Below are 13456 nucleotides of genomic sequence, written 5' to 3' on the forward strand. Positions count from 1 at the left end.
TATACAGGACCCCATGTATATATAGGCAAAATAAAAATAATAATTAAAGATAATATATTTTTCTCAATCTCAAAAAGTAACGTGATATCTCAAATCTAATAGGCCTCCAATATCAAGTTGGGCTATAAGTGAGAATCATTTGGGCTTATTATTTTATTGGATACAATGAATTAATAATTGGCTTGGTCATAGACCCAATTCAATTAATTCATAAATTAATTTCTACTCCACTAAAAAAAATTAATTGAACTCCAATTAAATGATAAATAACCTCTAAGTCAATGTTGCACTTTGACCCTTCGATGCATAATTAGTTATCGGATAAATAAAGCTATCAATCCGACTACTTAATTAATATATTTATTTTGGTACCTTTGATTATGTCCAACTTGATCACAATAAAACATTTATTTGACAAAAATAATAATTTAAATAAATATATATATAATAAATCATTTTGTCTAAAAACACACGAAGGCCTTCGAATTTACTTTGTGGTCAACCATAATCAATACAAAATAAATACAAGTAGCAATAATACAAATATTAAAAATATAGCCTTATAACTATTAATTACATAATTACCCATAGTGCCGGTCTATGGATTCCGAAGATTCCGCAGAACAAATCAAAGTAATTGCTAATTAATAAAAGAGTTTATACTTCTCTCATGCTTAAGAGTCAAATGCCATGACAGTGATAGGGAGCAATTGCATACGACAGCTCTCGCAATATATTTCATCCTAACGCGGATCCAGTTCAAGTCTTAGTTAATAATGAGTCTATCCATAATTACCGACTATAAACTATTTATGATTACTATTTATGTTTATGTATTGATCGTCATCACATACATATGTAAGCAATTACAACCCATATAGGATTTATGACTCTAATACATAAATTTATATAGAGGAAGACATACCTGGTATAGAAACTATGTTTCAAGAGAACACTAAAGCGAAAACGCTCTTCAACCCTCTAATCTTCTCTCAGCGTACAAGATAATGGATTCCAGACCTTTTACACATATATATATATGAAGGTTGGGACCATTCCACATAAACATTAAGAGGCGTGTTGGTTCCATCAACCAATACAACTCTTCATATATGCAACTATACACCCTTTAAGAAGTGATAATGCACCTCAATTAAATAGGATACAACCTTTCTTACATATATGATCTAATGATTAATATTACTCAATTATTGTTAGGCTATTATTTGCTTACATTCTCCCACTTAGTCTAACAATAATTAATTCTGATCACTTCAAGATCAAAATGATTATTAAGTGTACTATACCATTTAATTTAGAGTACTTTCGAGTCTACTAATATGGGATCAAGGGCGTTATTATATCAACAGTGATATAAGACACCAATAATCACTAATACTAACAAACTCAACTCCAAAATCACATATATACCATATGCGCATATATTTAACACAATATTCATGTCATATATCGGTCCTACCGTGTCTCAATAAGGACACACCGTGTCTCAAAATAGAACACTTAAGTCACAAAATTTTCTATACACACTTGCACTAATATGGAACATCTAGTAAATGAGGATAATAATTGTGATCACAAAATAAAACTCTCTTTACCTGAGCCAAATACAACCTTCCACTAACGAAGTAAATTAGTTGTCAAAGAGAAATATGCATACTTACTGTACAACATTAACGGCAAACCCTTAGTCATGGGATCAATAATCTTTTATTGTGTATCAATGTGCTCAATCAGACACTACCTAGTTCTGATTCCTTTATTTCATAATAAGGTATTAACGGTCATATTATAGACCAACTTGAACTCTTATTGTTTTTTTAACTACTAGATTGTAGCGGAATTATTGACCTGAAGTCCAAAACTGATATTTTATAATGCATGAAATGTGACCTTATAACATGCAAATAAACTCCGCTTCTATCACTTATCATAATAGTAAAACAATACTTGAAGCAAAGTCAGTTTTCACCACTCCTATAAAGATATAGTTCTTAACTATTTGCAGATACCTTATAAATTTCTTTGCCGCTTACTATGGATCCAAACCAGGATCATTGTGATATTTGTCTAGTATATGCTATATTATAGTTAACCATATATAAAACCTAAGCATACATTAGGTTCCCAAAGGCATACGCAATGCATTTTATCTAATCTTGCTCTAGATATTTTTCAACCATTGGAATATCATATTCTCACATTTACAATGAGTGCAATTTCACCTTTATAGTGTTATATGTCAAGTACTTTTAGAACTCTATCTAAGTAGGTTCTTTGTGACAATCGAAGAATTTTACAAGATTTATTTATTTATTTTTTTTAGTGAAACTTAATACCAATAAAAAGGCTTCACCAACACCTTCATCTCAAAAATTTTGAGAAGTTAAATTGTTTAATCTTATGTACAATAATGTCATAACTGTCATCCACATTTAACACTAAGATGGATTTTACTCCCACTGACCTTGAGAATAACTAAAGCCACACATTTATAGTTTAATTGATGGGAATGTTAACTAAACTTTCCAGAGTTAATTAAATAATACTTCAAAATAATTAACTCTGAATGAGATCATCATAACATATGATAATCTTTCCTTTGGGCCAAAATTATCATATGTTAATCTCCCATTGGTGAAAAAAATTTCACCTTTGAGGCTAATTAATCATAGAAAACACAATAACAACTTATACTACTTTGGGTGTAATAAGTCATCAATTATGTATTCCACGTTACTTACCCCAATCCACCTAGTTGGACAAAATCAATGACCTACCTTTGGACTTAATGATTGCTTGCCTTTACTAAACGCCAACACAATACTTCAACTTTAACAAAATAATAACTTTGCCATTAGCTACAAATATCATTAAAATTTTCACGAGTGTGCCACTTTGGTGACTAAACATTCAATCAAACTTACTGACACTTGTGCTTAGAATTGAAAATATGATTCAATTTTCCTGAATAAATCAAAACATATACATATATATTATGCAACAATTTGTAACAATTTATAATATGAGCACATGCATAATTATATATATATATATATATATATATATATATATATATATATATAATTTCAATAACATGTATAATTTCACAATTCATATATGTTATGAGACCAAATATTTAATCATTAATTATGTCGTGTATATCATTAAAGATATAAAATATTTAAATAGTGATGCATGGCATAACTAATTAATATTTATGAAAGATTTTTTAAGGCACAAAATTAGATCTCAAACTTAATACTATTTATACATGCAATAAAAAGAATCTCGACATTAAAATTGAATTATGAATCTTATATCAGTCATGTAATTATTTTCATAATAATCGCCCAAACTCTAATTGAGTTTGCTATGGGTCTATAGCAAAACACATTTAGGATACCATATGCATGACTTTTGGTACAGTGATCATAAAGCGTACGTATGGGTATGTACGGGTGCATGCAACACGCATGATCAATGCAGGTGCATAGACACGCCTATTGGTTAAAATCCAAAAGACATGTCTATTGGTTTAAACTCAAAAGACATGACTATTAATTCCATAAGACATGACTATTGATTAAATACAAAAGGCATGACCTTTGATTGAAACTCATGTCTTTACGAATGAACCTATATGACTATTCATTCCAACTCCATAAGACATAACCTTTAATTGAAACTCAAAAGACATGAATGAATATTTGTGACCCAAATTAAAACATGCAAGGGTACGTTGTATGGGTATTTTATTTACAATAGTCAAAACGGCCTCAAAACCGAAATATTAGTACATGAATGTCAGAGATTTATGTTGCTGTCTAACGTGATATATATGACACCCAAGAAACGTTGTTGTCATGCATATTTTTAAAACAACTGTGACACTCTCCTAGAGATATGAATACCCAAAATGACATCCACGTTACGTTCAACACATTCTTAAACAACTATGATAACACTCGTATAAACATTATTCATGTAGTTCATATTTAGTACATGCATATGCATTATCTTATTATACAAATGTTTGTCCCAAAATAATAACGTACGTGTATATATATATATATATATATATATATATATATATATATATATATATATATATATGAATTTTGAAGATCTTGAGCATACATTTTTGCAATACAATATAATTGTATTAAACTATTTGATACTTTCACGCATACATAATATGTGTATATATATGCGTGTATATGAAAAACAGAGTATATATATACATATATATCTGTGTCCTTTTCTATCTCAAACATGTATTGCATATAAATTTCATACTATACTATTAACAATATATTGTTAACAAATAAATCAAATTTATGCATCAGAGTCCATGTTGGCTCTGATACCACATGTAAGCAATTACAACCCAAATAGGATTCATGACTCCAATACATAAATTTATATAGAGGAAGACATACCTGGTATAGAAACTATGTTTCAAGAGAACACTAATGTGATACCCCTCGATTCTAGAGCCACGAGTGATCAAGTCCGAGCACAGATCCGAGGGATACCAAACAATTAATATGTAAACAAGTAAGAGTACAAAAGAATTAAAAATAAAATAATACGCTAAAAAGAATTCTAAAAAAAAAAAATCCTCCAAAATAATAAATTAATATAACTCAATCTTTCCAATCCGTACAACTCGGGAATCCATCCAGTAGACCCCTAATAATTCCAAATGAAAATATTTACAGAACCAAAATCCAAAACTAAAATAAGAACAGAAATCTTATGTAGTCGAAAGAGTGAGTGACTGTATATGCTTCATCACGATCAAGCTTTAAGCCTGGTACTGACGAACACCTGAAAAATAAGAGTGGGTTAAGCCCACATGCAAGTTTCATCCTACTACAATCCATACATAAACCCGATACGCAGATACATTCTAGATAGCTCGGCAATAACTAAAATAGTCCATATAGATGTAGATACACACTATAGGATGTTTACTAGCCTATAGTGTAGTTCAGCCAGCATAGAAGGTAACATGTAAATCACACTTTCCAGTGGCCATGTATATCTCCTGTCAGGGAACATCAGCAATATCTAGTTACCCATCCTTTGCGATATATGCACCCTAACCATGATCCTGAGTCTCAAGCTCATATCACAGTACCATAAGTATATATATATAAATCCTTCCTAATACAAAAAATAATACAGAAAAATAAAAGAAACATCCGTTATGTCATTCAACTGTTTTAGTTGACAGGACATGCATCCATGTAGGATTTAACTATTTTAGTTAATCCATTCTGTATGTATGAAGAGGTAAGACTTAGCGTTTTGATCTAATCCATCCCCAATATGCCACCATCCCATACCGGTGCATACAATGCATATGATCCATAAATAATGCACACTCAAATGAACATCAAATACATCCAGAGACAAACATAATAGAAATCAGATATAGATAAGATCCTGTCATGCATCCAGTATATGATTATAATTATAGAACATTCGTTTAAATTGCTAGAGTAAATATACACAATTTAAACTATCCATATCCATCCAATTGACAAAACAAATATTATAATCGTTCATCAATTTAAAATTCATAGCATGTTATAATGATAATCAGAAGTATTAACTGAGCACATTATACAAAAATCCCATAAATCCTTTCATACTAGTCCATTAAATTTACTAAACAAGACTAGTAATTTAAACCTTCCACAATCCTTAACAGCATGCGAATTATTATATAAATTTCATAATGTCCATTTAATCCTTCATTATGAATCCAAGGCATGATACAATCATACTCAAATCCTACAATTTCATTCATATTAGTCTGTTTACTTTGCTAAACCCACCACTAGCAATAAAGCTTTCCTATTCCGTGACAACATGCAAATTATTATTTAAATTTCATAGAGTCCCTGAACACAATATAAACCAACACTCCTAGCCTTCATTAAATTATATATATATCAATTATGTAAAAACAAAACCACAACTCTCATACTAGTCCATCTAGTTTACTCAACAAACTAGAAATCTAATCTTCCTCCTGACTTGACAGCATGTATATTTATCTTTAAAAATTCATGATATCCCTTAATATTAGCACACTGGCATATACTAACTATTTTAAGGCTTTAACAAGTTAATTTTAAACATTTAAAACCCCACAATATTTTCCAAAAATTACCTCTAAATCCCTGGAATCCAAAAAACATTAGAAAACACCCCGTAGGGGTATTTTGGCAAGGGAGCCAGCTCCCCCTTCATGAGAGCCGGCTCTACCACCCTTGGAGTCGGCTCTCCCTCATGGAGAGCCGGCTCTCTCACCTAGGGAGCCGGCTCGCCGGCTCTTTCCCTGAGAGCCCTTCTCTGCTTCGTCCGTTCATTTTCTTCGCTTCTGACGAAATTCCCAACTCTGTCCCAATGGTTTTTAAACTTCTTAGGGTCTAATTTAAATCCAAACAGTCCTAGAAACTCCTCATATTTCATTAAAAATTAATTTACCAAAGTTTACAACCTAATCGAAACAGTTTATGTGAAACAGTTACAATTTAAAAAAAAAAAAAGCATACAACGGATTACAGTTTAATTTATCATGCATAACACATCCATTTTAAAGTTTAATTAACTTCCTGGAGACCATATAGAATGCACAGAACACAAGTTTACAGGAAGGAGATATAATGAAACTTGCCTTTAGGTTTCAGTTTGAAACCTTTCAACGTCGTCTCTAAATTCTCCGACGACTGCTGACCACCGATAAACCTCATACCGCTCGGTTCAATCCCACAAGCCATCCATTCCTTCCTCTTTGATACAACCTTCAATCCACGACTGAAATCCTAACTAGTGGTTCTCATAGTTTCCTCTCAGGCTCCCTCTGTTTTTCTCTCAAAAACCATTCCGTGTGCCTCTGTTTTCCCTCTTAAGAACTATTACGTGAATAGGGCTCTCTAACCCTAACAGATATATATTGTTCTATATATATAGGTTGCTATCTTAAGTCGGCAACCATAACCTCATAAAATAAAACCCTAAACCTAAATCATTAATACGACCCTATAAATTAAACCAACCAAGTCCAACTAAGCATACAGACTTAACACAAATAAATTATACAAGCCATAAAATAAAACACGTCATTTAAAACAGTAGTTAAACAAATAAATAAATTAAATCACTATTACACAATTAAATAATTACTATAAATAAATACACAATTACAATTAAATAATTAATTTAAATACACACAAAAAGTCAATTAAGCAAATAAGTCACATAATTAAATAAAAATGCAATAAAATCTAAAAAAACATTAATAAAAATACCCAGACTATCCTTTTTTAAAATTAGGTGTATTACAACTAAAGCGGAAACGCTCTTCAACCCTCTAATCTTCTCTTTGCGTACAAGATAATGGATTCCAGACATTTTACACATATATATCTGAGGGTTGGGATTGTTCCACATAAACATTAAAAGGTGTGTTGGTTCATCAACTAACACAACTCTTCATATATGCAACTATACACCCTTTAAGAAGTGATAACGTACCTCAATTAAATATGATACAACATTTCTTACATATATGATCTAATGATTAATATTACTCAATTATTGTTAGGCTATTATTTGCTTATAACATATATAAGTATCTCTTGTAATTAAGTGGACACTATCAATTCCATAATGAATCGAAATATAATACATTGAATTCACTAATTGTATAAAGCATAAATATTTCAAAAATGTTAGGAACATATGTCATTTTAATCCAAATAGAAATTTACTATACCAGGACATATAAATCTCAACAGTCACAACTAACCCTAAAGGGTGGGTCTGGTTCTCTCTCCCCCTGTTCATAATTTTTGGCTTTAATTTTTTCTTGGTTTGATATAATTTTGGCTAGCTTTAAGGATTTGGAATTATCTGTATATGCAGTCTCTGTTTTTTTTTTTTTTTTTTTTTTTTTTGGTTGAAATGTTCTAGTTTTTTGTGGGTTTAATCTTGTTAAGCTTGGGAACTTGATTTGTTTTGTCATTTTTAAGGCTTTTGTTTTAGTCACTTTATAGTCTACCCATTTGGAATTCTCTGTATAATGTCTATTATTTTTGTTGATTTGTTTTATTTTTTGGTGGGTTTAATCTTGTTAAGCTTTGGAACTTGAATTGGTTTTGTCATATTAAGGCTAATTTAATTCAAGGAATGTAAATTAATTACTAATAACAAGCTAGTAATGTAAATTGATTCCTCTTGTAACTGAGCTTTTTGCCTGAAACTGTAGAGACAGTTAATTTGGTCTATTAAAAAAATTAAAAAAGGTTAAAATAATAAATTTATAATTTAAATAGGACAATTTACAAATCAAAAGACAAAGCATTAAGATCAATTTACCTTCAAATCACATATTTTTAAGTTTTGCAAATTCGGAGGGGCGACTAAATGACAGGCGCCTGAGGATTTATCTGTCAAAATTTTATAAGATATTGTTGATTTTGTATTATGCATGCATTTCTTATTATTTTTCCAGTTGGACCATCTTGTTAGAATTGAAGTTGATAGGTATAAGAATGATAGCACGTCATTAATTTTTATGTATTAGAATCAATGTAATGAAATGATGCCATTTTAGCAAGGAGTGAGAAAAGATGTTAATTCATGATTTGCACAGTTTATGCTTACTAGTACACTAGCAATGTTGTTGATATATTAATTCACGTTTTTTTGTACTTTTATGCATAATTTAGGATTCAATAGAGTAGTATATTATTGATTTAGATGTTTTTATTTATTTATTTATTTAATTTTTTTAACTCACCCATCACAAGCATTGTTAAAAAAAAAAAAAGGAAGTCTTTCTTTGATATAAATTTCGGATTTAATAGAATATTAATGATATAGCTTTTAATTTTTTTTTTTAATTTTTTTTTTTAATTTCCTCCCTTTCTTAGGAGCATGCGAATTATATGCTTACATACAACTATTATGTGTGTGTGTATATATATATATACACACACACACTGTGGAGCATCATAAATTTTTATAGATGTTTGTAGATTATACATATATTTTTATGTACTCGCATGCTACGATTGAATGGTTGAATGATAATAAGATAATGTTTTTAAATCAAAATATTTAATACAAAAAATAATTTTAGATCATTGACAAAAAATTCACATTTATTTTGTTCTTTTGAAAAACTGTCACCATCCACTTTGAGAGGTAAAAGAGATACTACTTACACCATCGGTAAAAATAATAAAAATAATAATAATAATAAATATCTATTTATTGATTTAAGGTGGAAAAAAAAGCTTCAAACTATTCCATTTTTATGGAACAATCCTCCGAACTATTTCTTTGCAAGTAGCACCCTTATGGTAAAAAAAAATTGCAATCGACCCCCTTCCCTTGAATAGGAGTAAAATATCTAAAAAAAATATATTCCCACGTCTTTCACCCTTATGGTAAAAAAAAATTGCAATCGACCCCCTTCCCTTGAATAGGAGTAAAATATCTAAAAAAAATATATTCCCACGTCTTTCATTTGACTTTTGATTTTTTATACCTTTGGCTTTCATGACTTCTTTACCCTTTTATAGTGAAGGCTTTATCACCATGGAATCGTTTGAGAGACCTGTGCAACATAAATTTCAACAAACTTGCTTGATACCAAGTAAAAATTCAAGAGAATGAGAATGAGAGCTTTATTATAAAAAAAATTCAACGATCACAAGAGACAGAAATTTACAAAGTAATATGAGTTGCTTAATTTTCTAATTGGAAGCTAAATGTTTAGCTTTTTATTTTATATTCACATGTCCCCAGCGAGAGTTAAACCGTCAAACACTGGGCTCTTAAGAAAATGGTGTACCATTGGGCTTTTTATTTTATATTTTCATTTGTCTAATTAAAATATCTCCAAATCTGGAATGCTCCCATTCATTTTCCATGATTATTTTTAAGAGGTTGTTCTCAATTTTTCAAGAGCTTCACCGGCCGGCAATCTGGTAGAGAGACGAAGCTGGGTATATTCTTCAATAGAGAAAGGAACGTAGAGACGAGGGTGTTTAGAATCAACAAGCTGTGGTGGTGCTTCCACTTTTGTGTCCTTTGGTCCTAACATAAACAAAACAGTCGACACCCTTGTATTTCCTTCGTTGCATTGCACTCTATGCTTCACGTTGTTAAATCTTCCATTGCTCCATGCCTGTAAGACATTATTGTTAGAATATATATATATATATTGTGTGATATATTGCATGTGTGTTTGGAGAAAGAAAAGAAAATATTTGTTCAAAACCCACCTTAGCAATGTCTCCAACATTGACAACAAGGGTGCCTGAAACTGGATCAACAGGAATAAGTTTACCAGACTTGTTGTCCACAATTTCTAGACCGTTAACTTTATCATCCTCTTGCAAAAAGGTAAGAAAACTAATATCTGTGTGAATCGGGGCACCAGTTAATCCTACGGTTTCAGGAGTGAACCGGTAGATGTTTAATCTGAACCGGCAAAACCATCCCTTGAACAATTCACCCTCCAGCCCCAAACCTTCACCTATTCTGTTTCCTATATTCATGGCCAACTTATGCATAGCTTCACTGTATTTCATCATTGTCTCCCTGTAACAAACAAATCATAACATTTTGTTGTATCTCTCTCTATATATACACATACACACACATAAACATATTCTAATGAGAGATAATATATATGCGTACCTTTGTCGAGGAGTGACATTTAGGCTAGAGCAAAAGGCCTCGAGAGCACCAGGAGAGGCCATGTCATACACATCCATACCTTCGAGAAGACTGATATTTTCAACAGGTGCACTGTAGCCCTTGCCAAAGCCTTCACGGTCAGGTGCCCGCTGCTTGATTTCCAGAGGAAGGTCGAGGAGGGCTCGTGTCACCGACTTCATTTCTGAGAGCAGTGGCAGAGGGATGCCGTGGTTAGTCACCCTAAAAATTCCCCATTCCTCACATGCGGCTATGAGTTTCTTAGATTGGCCTTCAACCTCTTTCATGTCAATCACTGGAATAGTGTTTGCCATTTTCTTATGTGTTTACAAACCAATATTTTTTTTGGGTTTCTTGTCAAGGAAATATAAAAAAAATGTTGGTTTGTTTCACTTTAGCCCTCTTGGGTTTATTGCTCATAAATCTTAAGATTGCCAAAATATATAGAGGAGTGCTAGCGGGACTGTCGCTAGGTAAGTGTATATGTGATGATTGATTTTGAACCAATACTCCTATATATACTCCGGACCAATGTATTAATTCTGCCTTTTATACGTGGACCACACTTTCTATATGGACCACACTTCCCATATGGAACGTCATTTTCTAAATTCATTTATATCTTTTCTTTTTAACACAAAAATACTCTCAACCTATTTTTAATTTTTATATTTAATTTTACGATTACCACCTACTATAACAATAAAAATTAATTACCAAAATAAAAATAGAAATCAAGAAAAATAATATAGTATATATTATTAAAATTTTGTTTTTGTTTAGATGTTTCTTAAAAATAAATATCTTTACGGCTCATTTCACCTCTATTTTTCATGTTTCTCTCAAACAAAGAAGAAAAATTATAACAGAATTGATAGGGACTATATACTTTTTTCTATTTCCTCTTCTTTATTTATTTTAAAGAAACATCTAAAAAAAAAATTAGTAATATATTCTATTTTTATTTTAGTAATTATCTTTTATTGCTAATATAGTAATATAGTAATTATCTTTTATTGCTAATTATCTTTTAGTAATATATTCTATTTTTATTTTAGTAAAAAAATTAGTAATATATTCTATTTTTATTTTGGTAAAATTAAATATAGAAATAAAAAATAGAATAAGAGTGATTTTGTGTTAATTAAAAGAAAAGAGCATAAGTGAATTTAAAAAATATCTATATATAAAAAATGTGGACTAATTTTCTTATCCCACATGAAAGAAAGGTAACAAGACTCATCTCTACTGTTCTTTAAAAAAGATCTAGAAGGTCAAGGATGTTAAATCCCCCAACAACCTAAAGTAAATGATTCACATGTACGGAAAGCATTTAATTAGAAATCATGTTTTCTATCTAGGTCAATCCAATCTAGGGGTAAATAAGAAATGGGGGCGTGGATCCTCTGCCGTAAATCATGCGGTAATGTCAAGTTCGTAACTTACCTTTTTAGTCTAATAAATTGGATTTTGATTAAATTTAAATAAGTTTTTGTCTAATTAGCAAATTATTAGTTCTAAATATTTGTCTATATTACATTATTATAATTTTCCTCCCTATCAAATCATAGGAGCACTGCACTATTTCTCTTTCTTCTCCATTCTCTCTCATCCACTTCCAGTCTTTCCATATAAATTCTTTGTGTTTAAAAACAGTTATCAATTAATTTATTTTTTATATTTCAAATTAAGAAAATCCACATTTCATAATTTTAAAAAAATCTATAAAGAAATAGCTAATTATTTCTATATTTAAAAATTGTTACTCCATGAATATCTCATGTATATCCGAAATTTCAATATCATTATTTTTTAAGATTATTAATTGTACTTTATAAATTAATTAGTGGCAGTAGAGGTTGGTATTCAAAATCACTCTAATAAAAAATTAAAAACATGTGTATTTAATGAATAAACCATAATATAAGAAACTAGGGTTAGCATATACTAACACTATCTCATAAGTTGCATTGTATTTTTAATTATTAATAATTAAAATATAAGTGACAAATCATAATGTGGTGTCTAAATATGGGTACTCTATGAATTTTCTTTAAATAAAGAGAATATATAAACTTAATTTCTAGTAAGAATTATAAATAAATAATTTTTGTGTAATTGGAAGAAATCCTGAGGAACAAAAATAGTGCGATGATATTGGAATATCTGACGCTGCACAATAAATGAAGTCTGCTGATAGATTATAAAAAATATATATTTGTTTTATTTCTTTTAATTTATGTCTTCATTTTTTATATATATACATTAAAATTAATTTCAAAATGGTATTTAAAATAATTTATCAATCAATTTATTCTTTTGTACTTCAAATTAAGAAAATACACATTTCATAATTTTAGGAAAAACTAGAAAGAAATAACTAATTATTTCTATGTTTAAAATTTGTTACTACATTAATATCCCGCGATACCGGTTGAATATATGTGTAATGACGAATAATGGAATAATGTTGGCGTGTTTGAAATTTTAATATTATTATTTTTAGGATAATGCCCGTCTCTCTAAATATGTATATGTATATAGGAAGGAAAGAATAAAAAAAGATTTTTCCTTTTTTCTATTGCAATGAAATTCTTTCTATTTTATTTATTTTTTCTTTCCTATTCTCCTTTCTCAGAAAAGGGGCACCGGTGAGTAGCTTCACCCTACTCACCCATTGTGTATTCCA

General features: G+C 30.0%; 1 protein-coding gene across 1 annotated transcript; it reads right to left on the reverse strand.

The window, feature by feature from the left end:
• Positions 1–9707: 9707 nt before the first annotated feature.
• LOC132310348 (2-oxoglutarate-dependent dioxygenase DAO-like) lies at positions 9708–11151 on the reverse strand. The gene is made up of 3 exons (XM_059808530.1): positions 10750–11151; positions 10332–10650; positions 9708–10234 (listed from the first exon to the last, which is right to left on the reverse strand). Exons 1-3 carry the CDS (start codon positions 11079–11081, stop codon positions 9986–9988), a joined length of 900 nt encoding a protein of 299 aa, XP_059664513.1. The 5' UTR covers positions 11082–11151; the 3' UTR covers positions 9708–9985.
• Positions 11152–13456: the final 2305 nt, after the last annotated feature.

This window comes from Cornus florida, unplaced genomic scaffold (genome assembly GCF_030987335.1).
Source record: "Cornus florida cultivar Cherokee Brave unplaced genomic scaffold, ASM3098733v1 CherokeeBrave_3.0.0_Hap2_Chr05, whole genome shotgun sequence".
Classification (NCBI taxonomy): domain Eukaryota; kingdom Viridiplantae; phylum Streptophyta; class Magnoliopsida; order Cornales; family Cornaceae; genus Cornus; species Cornus florida.

Bases quoted from the DNA above. Each gene is read 5' to 3' on its own strand.
- LOC132310348 (XM_059808530.1), bottom strand. From the start codon at position 11,081: ATGGCAAACACTATTCCAGTGATTGACATGAAAGAGGTTGAAGGCCAA. The intron at 10,651-10,749 runs GTACGCATATAT...TGTTTGTTACAG, and splicing joins AATGTCACTCCTCGACAAAG to GGAGACAATGATGAAATACA. The intron at 10,235-10,331 runs GTGGGTTTTGAA...AATGTCTTACAG, and splicing joins ATGTTGGAGACATTGCTAAG to GCATGGAGCAATGGAAGATT.